The 13,323-nt window shown below is 47.4% G+C and overlaps 1 protein-coding gene across 1 annotated transcript in view; it reads right to left on the reverse strand.

Annotated features, from left to right (window-relative positions):
- Positions 1–91: 91 nt before the first annotated feature.
- Positions 92–13,323, reverse strand: part of PPT1 (palmitoyl-protein thioesterase 1) — a 23,503-nt gene continuing 10,271 nt past the window's right edge. The window contains exons 6-9 of the mRNA XM_077751963.1: positions 5,978–6,068; positions 4,419–4,517; positions 2,835–2,906; positions 92–1,627 (exon numbers count right to left, since the gene is read on the reverse strand). Of these exons, the coding sequence (XP_077608089.1) occupies positions 1,505–1,627; positions 2,835–2,906; positions 4,419–4,517; positions 5,978–6,068 (385 nt within the window). The 3' untranslated portion in view covers positions 92–1,504. The remainder of the gene's footprint in view (positions 1,628–2,834; positions 2,907–4,418; positions 4,518–5,977; positions 6,069–13,323) is intronic.

A 13,323-nucleotide genomic window follows, 5' to 3' on the forward strand; every position in this document is an offset into this window, starting at 1 on the left:
AACTCACAACCCCTAGATCAAGAGTCATGTGCTCTGACTGAGTCAGTCAGGTGCCCTGAGCTGTATGTAAGGAATATAAGGACACCAAGGATAAGAAACTATTCTTTATTTTAGACAGTGTCATAAAACTTTTTTCATATCCCCCCACTTGTTACCCTTAATCCTCATCTTTTAGTCAAGAAATAAGGCTTGAGAAAGGTGAGGGGAAAGTCCTACAGGGTAAAGTTGGCAGCACTAACAAGGTGCTTCCCTCCTGCATAGCTATAGTATCCCAAATTGGCATTCTGAAGAACAGTCTTCCAGGAAGTGCTGATAGGTTTTCTCCGGTGGGGGGGGCGGGGGGCTAAGATGTCCATACTCTGTGTGGGAAACAGTAGATTAAGGTTAAACAGGAATTCTCAGTCATTAGTATTCTGATGTGAATTGGTCTTCAACGGGAGAAAAGGCGTATACAGTGTTCCCCAAACTTTTTCAGCAGATCATCCTTTTTTCATCAAATACATCAGAAATAGTTTAGAGTGTTACTGATAAGTGCCATTTCCTTAGACGGGAGTTAGTCTGATCTCGTCACATTCTTCCTCCCGTTGTCTAACACCAGGAACAGATTCTCTCTCGACTCCAGACCACTGGTCATACTGAGAAAGGACAGGCTAATCAAGGATGGGATGGAAAGAACCAGCTGCCTTGTCATTTTTCATTTCTACTTGTACATTTGTTTCTTAGATTCAAGTATCGTTGACATACAGTGGTATACCGCTTGTACAATGTTTTCACTCCCCTAAGTTAAGCAAGATGTACGCACACACCCCTCCCTTAAGTAATCCAGTTGGGTGCCACTTCCCTCCTTTTGTGACAGAGCAACTAATTCATCACTGCCTGAGGGGACAAAAAGAGGGCTGCTGAGACCAGATGGCGGCCTAGCAGAACAGATCAAATGCCAAGACTCCACAGGAAAATATACTGAGAAAGGAGGGTAGCCTCAAGAAATTACACAGAAACATTATCTAAGCGATACTTTAACAAGCGCTGGTTGAGTCGCCAGCAAAATTGAGAAAGCGTTTATGGTCACCTCAGGCCTGGCTCCTGGCCGCCTCTTGGCTTGAAAAGTGGCTAGGCTGTCCCGAATACGGTGTCTGCGCTTAGACTCTAACTGCTTTCGTTTCAGCCTCTTCTGGGCCTGGGCACAATTCTGTCACTGATCTGCAGCAGACTCTGTTTCCTAAGACAGCCTGACCACATCAAGGGGTTGTAAAATAATCTCCATGCGTGGTTATTAACTAATTAAACTTGCATTCAACACCGTACGCTGATGTGGTGAGGCTACGCTGATAGGATGAGGCAAAGGATAAGATTGGAATCTTAGATCTTGCTGCACAGGGCATGTTAGGTGATAAGCAGAGGGAAGGATTAGTTACAAGCCGGATGTGAGCTCAGGCTTAGGCAAGTCTCCCACTGGTTCAAAGCGCCTGGGGCTCCCTGAGCTCTGGTGCAAACTACAAGGGTTTCACTCAAGGAAAGGTATGATGTGGGCATAAAACCATTCTTCAGACAGTTGAAGATGGTCCCCTTCTACAGCCAGGAACACTAGCTGGCCAGCATCGTCCATTTTCTTTAGCCCCAGGCGGTCCTGCAGAGAGAAAGGCCATAATCCGTCAAGAGGCCAAATGAAAAGTCAACAATTAAAACAGTAAAGAAGGAATGTTCACTTGAGATAAATCCTCAAAATGCAGTCTCTTCCCTGAGTAGCAAAATTTAGGTGTATTGTTGAAAATGCCAAAAAGGGATACCTCCTTCCAGTTTTGTTCCTAAGCATTCAAAACATACATGTAATGGAGACCCTTGTCTAGAGCTCTATATTCTGTTTCTGTAGTTTCCTAAAGCTTCTGGAGGACCACCTCTGTGGGTGGGCAAGCCACGCACAAAACCGCCTCAAAATAGTTAAGTGAGACTGAGCCAAAGACAGGAAAACATGAACTTAAAACGCAGCCAGCCCTTCAATAACAAACCCCAAGGCGCTTTCCTAGCCTGCAGATGTAGACAGCAGTACCCGCAGTGCCACAGAACAAGCACGGTTGGGAGCAGGGGCAGCCGTCGGGGCCAGAGTGTTGTAGCTACCATCGGTTTGGCTTTCACGATAGGGAAGTTCTTAGTTGTCATTTCCAAGGCTCCACAGACCCCAGCTTTCCTTTCCTTTGATCTCACCCAAGCTGGGGTACCAGATGTAGGAGAAAAGCAAAGACAGGAGACCACTGGCCTCTGAAGGCAAGCAGTGCAGACAGCACCTGTGCCTTTTGGGGGAGTCCATCTCCAATGAAATCCCTAACAGCGTGGAAGGCTCCAGAGCTAGAGGTCATGAAATGGTGTGACCTCTGCTTGAGAAACAGCCTACTACACTTCCTGCAGCTCCTACGGGAGCACCCCTCATCACCGCCCTCAATTTCAAAACAGGACTTCACACCTGTTCATGTTTTAAAGTAACACCTCTCCTGTGTGTTCATGGTGCACGGGGGCTTCTTGGATTTGCACCCACACATCAGCAAAGGAAGCCACTTCTCAGCTTTTATCAGAAGGAAGGATGATGGGACCCTTGTGTGTACTTGAAAACCACGAGGGTATAGGTCCTTCATCCTTCGGGATCTGCATTTCTGTAAACCAGCGCCTGATAAGCTGGTGTAACCAGCACCCTAATAAGCCTCACTCGGATCAGATACCAGTCAGGCGCTTCCGAGCATCCATGGCTCGCAGGTGTACAGGACTGGGTCTATCACCGAAGAAACCAGCAGCTTCAGGAACGAGGAGCTGAAAAACACAGCACCTTTCTCCTCCCCAGTTACCTGTGTGTACAGAGTGGTCTCCTGCAAGGGAATGGTCTCCTTCGCTTGGCCGCTTCTGTAAAATCCAAACCACTGCACGAGGAGGAAGAAAGGGCAGATCAGACACACAGCACACACTGTCAGACTAAGACTGGTGAGGAGCTAAGATACCAACAAACAGTATCACAAAGTTGTAGCAAAGAATAAAAATAGAGTAGGTCTTGAGTCATCCCCTTGTAAGGGTGGATCCTGAGGGAGGAGTGCATCTTTCCAAAGAACTTTCTAATTCTCTGGAAGTGCTGTTTCCTACAATTATGGAGCACCGATGCTGTGAAAATCCTTGTGCTAAATTCCACACCCGAAGATCTATATATGGTCCCTGTCTTCAACAGACACAGAGGCACAGAAACAACTGTTGAGGACCAGCAAACTTTGCTGTAAAGGCCAGATACAAAGTATTTGAGGCTTTAAGGGCCACATGAGTGCAACTACCCAATGCTGCCATTGTAAACAAAAGCAGCCACTGACAATACTTTAAAAAGGAATATGGTGAAGGAAGAAAAAGAAAAAAAAGGAAGGAAAGAAAGAAAGAAAATTAAAACTGAACATGGCTATATTCCAATAAAAGTTATGGACACTGAACTATGAATTCATATAATCTTTATGTCGTCAAATATTCTTTTGGTTGTTTTTTTTTCCCCCAACCAACCATTAAAAACTGGTTCATGGCCATACAAAAGCAGATGGCAGGCTGGATTTGGCCAGCAGCCTGTAGTTTGCTAGTCCCTGGTGGCCTGGCATAATGTGATGACTCTGCAAGAGAGGGAGCAAATTCTACTTGGAATAGGGATGGCATCCTGGATGGAAGCTGAGACACTTGAGCTTGGCCTTGATGATGAACAGGAGCTTGTCAGGTGGAGAAGCCCAGGGAAGGAACTCTAGAGACTGAAAAGCATGCACAAAGGCACGTAAAAGAAACACATGCCGGGGTGTTTGGGTTGCTCAGTCGGTTGAGTGTCCGACTTCAGCTCAGGTCATGAGTTCACGGTTCGTGAGTTTGAGCCCCGCATCAGGCTTTGTGCTGACAGCTCAGAGCCTGGAACCTGTTTTGGATACTGTGTCTGTCTCTCTCTGTCCCTTTCCTGCTGGCCCTCTGTCTCTCTCAAAAAGAATAAACATTAAAAAAAATTAAGACACAAAACACATGCCACCTCTGGGTCATTTCAAGAAGTACAAGATGGCTTGATTCTAGTGTATGGGTAATGAAGACTGGGTTGAAAAGACAGGTCAAGGCAGACCTTGAATGCCACTCTCAGGGATTTCTAGACTTTGGGCTGGTGGTTTGGGACACAGGTCTCTTGGAAAATGTGGTAAAAGCATTAGACTCTTCCTCAGAGAACACTACTTCATAAGTTTGCAAATAATTTCGGGTGGGGGGGTTCCAGCCCCCACTGTCCCAGTTCTACACAAGACGCCCTACTCTACACAAGAGGTGGTGGAAAGAGACTGGTTTTCCCCCAGCAGGCAACTGTTTTTTAATGCCATTTACTCTTTCGGTTACTCTTTCGGTCTGGCATGCTTTGGCATGCCTACACAGCGTCTCACCTCGGAATCCACAGGGTCCACAATGGAATCGTTCAGGAATTTCACCATCACAAACTTCTTCAAGGCCATCAGGTTCTTCCTGTAGGACTCATTGACACCCTGGAGGAGAGGACAGCAGTACTTCAGGGACATCATCAGGTTCCGGCAGGGATGTTAAAGCCTATCAGTGCTCAGGTCTCCCGGGCCCGGGGCCACCGTTATTTCTTCTCCATGATATGGGCTGCTTCTCCAGCTTCCTGCCCAGAATACACCTTGTACAGCCTTTTCTTACCATTCTATCTGACTGACAACACCCCAACGAACCACAGCACACAGATGCTGGCCGCCATGAGTCTGTCACTGCATTCCATAGCCATCCGTCACATAGGTTAAAGGCTACTACCCAGAAGAAGCCAAGGCCAAATGAGAAACTCCACATTCTTAGTGGCTCTGCTATCCTATTCTGTTTCTCCTCCACTGCCCTTCAAATTTTGTTTAAGAAAACAAAAACCAGGGGCACCTGGGTGGCTCAGTCTGTTGAGCATTAAACTTCAGCTCAGATAATGATCTCCTGGTTTGTGGGCTCCAGCCCCACGTTGGGCTCTGACTGCTGACAGCTCAGAGCCTGGAGCCTGCTTCGGATTCTATTTCCCTCTCCCTCTGCCCCTCCCCTGCTCGTGTTCTGCCTCTCTCTCAAAAATAAAAATTTTAAAATAAAAAAACCAAGAATGGGGACCTGGGTGGCTCAGTGGGTTGAGCATCGGACTCTTGCTTTCAGCTTAGGTTATAGTCTCCATGCTGAACACAGAGCCTGCTTAAGATTCTCCCTCTTTCCCTCTGCCCCTCCCCCTGCTCCCATGTACACGTGCTCTCTCTCTCAAATAAGAAAAAAAATTAACCAGGGGCGCCTGGGTAGCTCAGTCGGTTAAGCGTCCACTTCAACTCAGGTCATGATCTCACGGTTCGTGGGTTCGAGCCCTGCATCAGGCTCTGTGCTGGCAACTAGCTCAGAGCCTGGAGCCTGCTTCAGATTCTGTGTCTCCCTCTCTCTCCGACCCTCCCCTGCTCATGCTGTCTCTCTCTCTCTCTCAGAAATAAAAACATTAAAAAAAATTAAGCAAAAATTTCCAGAGAAGCCCGATATAAACAGCCATGTAGTTTACCAGAATCTCGCAAACCAAGCTCGTGCCTGGGACACACTCAGTCCCCTCTGCAGTCTCTCTTCTAAGTAAATCTCACTTCTGAGAAGATCTGACCCCAAAGGGCCCCACTAGGAAGACTTCCCTCAGTAGGACAGCAGCTGTGCAGTTCGACTTAAGCCAGCCTGCAACCTACCGAGCTTACCCTCTCCTTCAACAGAACGAAAGGAAAAGGACCTACGGGGAGAAAGCCGAAAGAACTTCAGCCTTCCTACAAGGAAACGAAGTTCAGAAGCACTGCCTCCCAAAAAAAACCAGAACTTCTGTTTCCCAGAAGGTTCTGCGCAGGATATTTCGGGTAAACAGTCACAGCTGATCTGTTCATAATGCCCCAGGAACGAAATGAATGCACAGCCAGGGAAGCCTGGGATGGGTGCTTACTCTCTCCTGATTAATATCTGCCAAGAAGATGCTGTGGTTGCGGTACATGTCCTCCTTTATGGGGTCGTGCCAGTATTCTGCTTGCACCAGGCTGCAAGGAAGAAGGAGGAATGAATGAAGGTGACAAAGCTGCAGGTCCGTCAGCACGCTGGGGGCATGCCCTCGCGCCTCGGGGACCGTGCACAGAGAGACTTCAAAAGGATGAACGATCAGGGGCGCCTGGGTGGCTTAGTCGGTTAAGCGTCCGACTTTCACTTAGGTCATGATCTCGCGGTTCGTGGGTTCGAGCCCCGCGTCGGGCTCTGTGCTGACTGCCGGCTCAGAGCCTGGAGCCTGTTTCAGTCTGTGACTCCCTCTCTCTCTGACCCTCCCCTGCTCGCGCTGTCTCTCTCTCTCTCCTAGAAATAAAAAAAAACATTAAAAAAAAAAAAAAGGATGAACGATCAGAGCCACCAAGTCCCAGGCCTTGCCCTTAAATAGGGCAGACAAGCCTTCCCCTGAAGAAACCGCTCATCAAGAGCCCCATTAACAAGACACTGGACGCACAGTACAGAGTCCCACAGACTTAGGAAAATGACTCATCAATATTGGTTTCACCGTGGCCTTGAGCCCTACCACACTTAAGCCTCTGGGTCAGAGGGGCACAAGCTGTCCCGCTCACAACCCCACCTCCTCCACCCTCCTCTGGCTTCCCATTCATCCTGACACTCAGCTCAGTTACCACCACCTCTGCCTCCTCTGCACCCAACCACCCCGTTGCACTCTCTTCATCCACCTTGCCAGCCTCAGGCCGGGAGGTCTAACCTGTTGACCACAAAGCATTTTTCCTATCGTTTCCTATCGATGACAGTAGCTTGCAGGATTCTGGTAGGTCATGCAATTTTTAAAGACAAAAGGCAGGAATCTGGTGGTGTTTATAGCATTAGTTGAGACAGGTGTTCGCCTCCTGGTACTTTCTCTCCAGTCTCTCTGCTTCCCCTCCCCTCCTCTCCCTTCCCTCCGGGCCTGCCCCCACCCACACTGACCCCTCCCCAAGTCCTCCTAGCAGGCACTTCCACTCAGTTCCCGTATCCACACCACAGCATTTCCACGGAGAGCTGAGCACGGACCTGATTGGAGAAGTCCTCTGGGGAAAAGGAGGAGCCAGAACACCGGTGGGACCCTCTAGCCCAGGCTGACAGGGAAAAAAAAAATATTTCCACACCAGGAGCTCCCCAGCCTGAGTGGAAGAGCCGCTCAGAGGTGATGATCCAGAAAGTTCCATTCAGCAGAGCAGAAGGGACTAAGAGCCCAGTGGAACCAGCAAGAGATGTCAGAGCTCCTCATACCAGGAACAAGTGTGACTGAGGTCAAAGGGGACCGCTGTTGGCCTGTCAGCAGTTAGTGGGACATTCTATAATCTCTTTATAAATGTTTGGAAAATGGAGCACCTGGGTGGCTCAGTTGGTTCAGCGTCCGACTTTGGCTCAGGTCATGATCTCACGGTTCGTGGGTTTGAGCCCTGAATCAGGCTCTGTGCTGACAGCTCAGAGCCTGGAACCTGCTTCGGATTCTGTGTCTCCCTTTCTCTCTGCCTCTTCCCCACTCACGCTGTTCCTCTGTCTCTCTCTCTCAAAAATAAAGATTAAAATTTTTTTTAAGAAATAAACTCCAGATGAAACAAAAGTCCAGAGCCGAGACTTGAAGAGGAACTGGGTAAAAGTTGCTATAGTAACTAAAGTAGCAGGGGTGCTGGGTGGAAATAGACAAATGAATGAATGGAAAAAAATGGCAGCCCAGAAACAGACTCAAACATAGAAAAACTCAGGTAGATGAAAAGCACGAAAATAAAAACAAAACCTTAAAAAAAATGAGATGAAAACACAGGATAGGAGAATAGCTTTGCGCATCAGTCAGAAGGACCGATAACGTGGCCTGAATCCAAGACAGAAGGCGCTACACCAGATGCAGGCTGTACAACACTGCGAATGTACTGACTGCCCCTGAACTGTACGCTGAGAAATGATTCAAATGGCAAACTGTATGTTTTATATACAGTATATATATGTGTTACCACAACTTTAAAGAGTTAGTAATGTAATACACCAAAACCCAATGAATTAGACGCTTTAAATGAGAGAACTGAATGGTATGTGGATTGTAGCTCAATAAAACGGTCTAAAGCACAAACTGCAGTCGGCTGAGCATCGGCTCAGGTCATGATCTCATGGTCAATGGGATGGAGACCCCGTGGGGCTCTGCACTGGGGGTGGAGTCTGCTTATTAGGATTCTCTCCCTCTTCCTGTGCCCCCCCTCAACTAGTGTGTGCCCCTGAGTTCATTCTCTCTAAAAATTTAAAAATTAAAAATAAAATAAAAAACAATCTGTTATATCAAACAAAGACACCAAAGGAAAAAAAAAAAAGATACGCCACAGGCTGGGAGAAGTTAAGTGTAACATACCTAACAAGGAAAGGATTCATATTTATACTATATGTGCATGTGTGTGCATATATAATACTTACAAATCAGTAAGAAAAAGAGCATCCAACAGAAAAACAGGCAAAGACTAGTATAGGCAATTCACAGAAAAGGGACACCCGGGTGGCCAACAAACGTGAACAGATGGTCAGGTTGAACAGATGGTCAGGCTGTCCAGCAGCATATACGGATTGAAACGCAAAACCATTCCGCACACATCTGGTTGGCAGACATGTGACATAGGATCAAAAGTTAGTAAGACTAGGGGTGTCTAGGTGGCTCCATCACTTAAGCACCCAAGTCTTGATTTTCACTCAAGTCACGATTTCTCAGTTCGTGGGATCAAGCCCTACGTTGGGCTCTGTACTAACATCGCAGAGCCTGCTCGGGATTCTCTCCCTGCTTCTCCCCTGCTTGCACGCGTGCAGGCTCTCTCTTTTGTACTCACTCTCCCTCTCTCCCAAAATAAATAAGCTTTTTTAAAAATTACGTTTATGAAGAATTTTATTTTTTAATGTTTATTTTTGAGATAGAGAGAGAGACAGTGAGAGCAGGGAAGGGATGGAGGGAGAGGAGACACAGAATCTGAAGCCGGCTCCCGGCTCTGAGCTGTCAGCACAGAGCCTGATGCGGGGCCTGAACTCACAAACCATGAGATCATGACCTGAGCCAAAGTTGGCTGCTTAACCAACTGGGAGCCACCCAGGCGCCCCAAAAAATAAATAAACTTAAAAAAAAAAAAAAAAACTAAGACTGGAGAAAATAGGAATACTCACACTCTGTTGGTGGGAATATAAATTGATACAACCACCTTGGCAATATCGAGTCAAGTCTAAAATGCACACGCTACCCACTATAACAACAGCTAAATGCACTGTTTTCCAAGTGCTGTTACTATTTTAAACACTCTACACCTATTAACTCATTTAACCTTCAACCCATAAGGTATACTTATTGCTCTGTGTTACACATGAAGAAACTAAAGCAGAGAGGTTATGAAGCATCCCCCAAATTACCCAATGAATAACTGAGAGTCTACATGTGAATTTGCTGGTAGATAAATTCTTGTTCAAGGATTGCGAGGTAATAGAAAATACATATATTGGTCTCCAACCCCAGTTCCTGGCACAGAGCTCCTAAAATCCTTGTAATTTCCTAAGTGTTATGTAAGAATACTGGGAACATCTTTTGTTCTACTCAGGCGGCGCTGGGTGGCTCCTGGGTGGGGCTGGTCACCAGAACAACCAAACCTCCATTTGAAGCTTGGAATTTTCAACCCTGCTCCCCATTCTCCAGAGAGGGGACTCGGGGCTGGAAATGGAGTTAGTAACTGATCGTGCTTACATGAAGACACCTCTGTAAAATCCCGATAGCAGGCATTCAGAGAGCTTCCAGGGTGGAGAACACATCCACACCAGGAGGGTGCCCACCCCAGCTCCTGAGCTTGGGACCCTCCCAGACCTCGCCCCGTGTTTCTCTTCATCTGGCTGTTCATCTGTGTCCTTTATCACACCTTTTAATAAACTGGTCAACATGTTTCCTTGAGTTCTGTGAGACGCTCTAGCAAATTAGTCAAACTGAGGAGAGGGAACCTCCACTTTGTAGCCAAGTGAGACAGAGGTTGTGGGTGACCTGCAGACCTACTAGTGGCAATGGGCATGGGGGTGGGGATGGCAGGCTTGTGGGAGCCCTTACCCTGTGGGATCTGACCCTATCTCCAGGTAGACAGTGTCAGAATTGAGTTACATTGTAGGACACCCAGCTGGTGTAACAGAGAATTCCTTGGTGTGGGAAAACCACCACACATTTGGTGACCGGAAGTGAAACATCCTGTGTGAGTAGAGTATCAGTGTAAAAGTGAAGGAGACACACAGAAGGACACACTGGGCTTTTCAACACAAGGGCGTTCCCTCGAAGTTGTTTGTTATAAAGGAAACTAGAAAGGTCGAAACGTTTGCAATATGGAAATCAATATGCTGTGGTAGTCGCAGAATACAGGATGCCATGTAGCAGGTAAGATGAGTGAACTGGGGCCCTGGGTGGCTCAGTCAGTTAAGCGACTGACTTCAGCTCATGTCATGACCTCTCAGTCGGTGAGTTTGAGCCCTGCATCGGGCTCTGTGCTGACAGCTCAGAGCCTAGTGTCTGCTTTGGATTCTGTGTCTCCCTCTCTCTGCCCCTCCCCCACTCATGCTCTCTCTCTCGCTCTCTCTCTCGCTCTCTCTCTCAAAAAAAAACATTAAAAAAAAAAACAGATGAATGAACCAGATATATATGTAACCACATGTTTAGATCTCAAAAACATAATATTGAGTGAAACATTCATTTGCAGGATAAAATGCACAAGATATTCATAACATTTTAAATATACAAAATAATACTATTAAGGGTATATACACATATGAATATATTTTTTAATTTTTTTAATGTTTATTTACTTTTGAGAGACAGCGCAAGCTGGGAAGGGGCAGCGAGAGAGAGACACACAGACTCCAAAGCAGGCTCCAGGTTCTGAGCTGTCAGCACAGAGTCCGACACGGGACTCAAACTCATGGGCCGTGAGATCATGACCTGAGCTGAAGTCAGATGCTTAACCGACTGAGCCACCCAGGTGCCCCAATATAAAAAATATTTTTAATGGACAGAAAAGATCTACTACTCTAATTTTTTTAATTTATTTATTTAGAGGGAGACAGAGATGACACATGTGGTGGGGGAGGGGCAGAGAGAGACAGAGAGAGACAGAGAATCTCAATCAGGCTCTGAGCTGTCAGCACAGAGCCTGACGTGGGACTCGAACCCATGAACTGTGAGACCGTGACCTGAGCCGAAACCAAGATCTGGACGCTTAGCCAACTAAGCTACCCAGACACCCCTCTACTACTCTAATTTCTTGACAAAAGGAGCACAGAGCAGGGAACGCAGCAGAGATGTGTAGAATTCAGTGTTACCTGAAATGTTTCAGTTCTTAAAATATCTGAGACAAATATGACAAAATATTAATTTTAGGTCTCAGATTACATTACTCTTCATACATTTCTGAACAGTTAAAAAGTGCCTAAGGGAGCTTGAGTGGATGCCTCAGTATTTCCAGAAAAGGGAGTGGCAAGTTGCGGGTGAAGGCGTGGTTATTCCCCGGCAACCAGGGCAACCAGAACCCTTCCGGGGACAAAGGGCAGTTTAGGCCGCACTGCCAGGAGAACACGCTCTCCTTCTGTCCCTTCACGCCCTTGCCGCCCCCTTCCCGCCCCTCTCCTGGGACTACCTGCCTCTTTAAATCTCACACTGACCATCTGCTAACCAGAGATACATATAGAAATACAAATAAACTTTAAAAAGAAAAGGCAACTCCATAAAATGAGAGAAGTGTCCATCTGTAAATGAACTGGTGAGAACTCAGAATCCACTTCCCAGGGAGACCCTGTTTCAATGGCGACACGCACGCCAGCCCGCAGTCTAGCTCAGTGGCAGCGTTACTGAAACGGCTCTCTCCATCTCACCGAGGGTCCAGGCCACTGTCACCTCTTAACCAGGACACTGCAACAGCCCCCTGCTTTTCCTCTAACTGCTTTCCAACTTGCTCTCTACAAAGCAGTGGAGACCTTCCAAAAACACGTATTGGGCCGTGTTATTCCCTTGCTTAAAACCTCCTAGTAGTTTCTCGTGATGTTTCGAAGGAAACTCAAACTGCCGATGTGACCTGCACGCCCCTGCTGGTGCAGCCCCTGCCAACTCCCCCATCTATGGCTAACCTTGCCACCAGGGCCTAGAACAAGCCAAAGGTGTTCCAGGATCAGGTCTCTGTGCTCACTGTTCCCTCTGCTCATCCCTCTCCCCTTAGCTTCTCCTATGTTCCCTTTCATCCTTCAGATCCCAGCCTAAGCACCTATTCTCCAAAGACCATTTTCTCCGGAGCAGATACCTCCTCCTCTACTCTCGACCACTGCATCCTGTTTCTTTCCACCACGGCCTTAGGGCTGCTCGGGGGCGCCCAGTGCCTCTGTCCACTGGGAGCCTCCCTATCCCCACTGGCAGGTCGCTGCATGAGAGCAGAGACCCTCACTGTCTTATTCTCCCTTTTCTCTGCCGGACCGACCAGAGGACCTGGCAAACCGCAGTGTAGGAAATGCTTTATGCCTGCAACTAAAACAAAACCATTGCAATACTTATAAATAAAGGAAACAGGAAGCTCAAGCTGAATAAATATTTTAAACACGGCACCACTAGTGGGGACAGCCCAAACCTGCCTACTTGGTAGGAACTGAGCGCTGCACTGAATTTCTGTGCAGGAAAGTACTACTATGTACCCCGTGCTGAGGAGGAGGCTCAAAGACATACCAGGCCGTGCAGCTGGACAGTGTAGACCTGAGCCTCTCCCCATCATCAGGGAAATACAAATCAAAACCACATTGAGATACCAACTCATGCTGATCAGAGTGGCGAAAGTGAACAAATCAGGAGACTCTAGATGCTGGCGAGGATGTGGAGAAACGGGCACCCTCCTACACTGCTGGTGGGAATGTAAACTGGTGCAGCCTCTCTGGAAAACAGTGTGGAGGTTCCTCAAAAAATTAACAGTAGAACTCCCCTAGGACCCAGCAATAGCACTGCTAGGAATTTACCCAAGGGATACAGAAATGCTGATGCATAGGGGCACATGTACCCCAATGTTCNATGGATGGAACTCAAGGGTGTTATGCTGAGCGAAATAAGTCAGGCAGAGGGGGACAGCTACCATATGTTTTCACTCATATGTGCAACAGGAGAAACTTAAGAGGACCATAGAGAAGGGGAAAAATAGTGGGGGGAGAGGGAGGGAGGCAAACCATGAGAGACTCTTGAATGCTGAGAACAACCTGAGGGCTGATGGGGCTGGGGGAGAGGGG

The sequence above is a fragment of the Crocuta crocuta genome, unplaced genomic scaffold (assembly GCF_008692635.1).
Source record: "Crocuta crocuta isolate KB4526 unplaced genomic scaffold, BGI_CrCroc_1.0 scaffold367, whole genome shotgun sequence".
NCBI classification, from domain to species: Eukaryota; Metazoa; Chordata; class Mammalia; order Carnivora; family Hyaenidae; genus Crocuta; species Crocuta crocuta.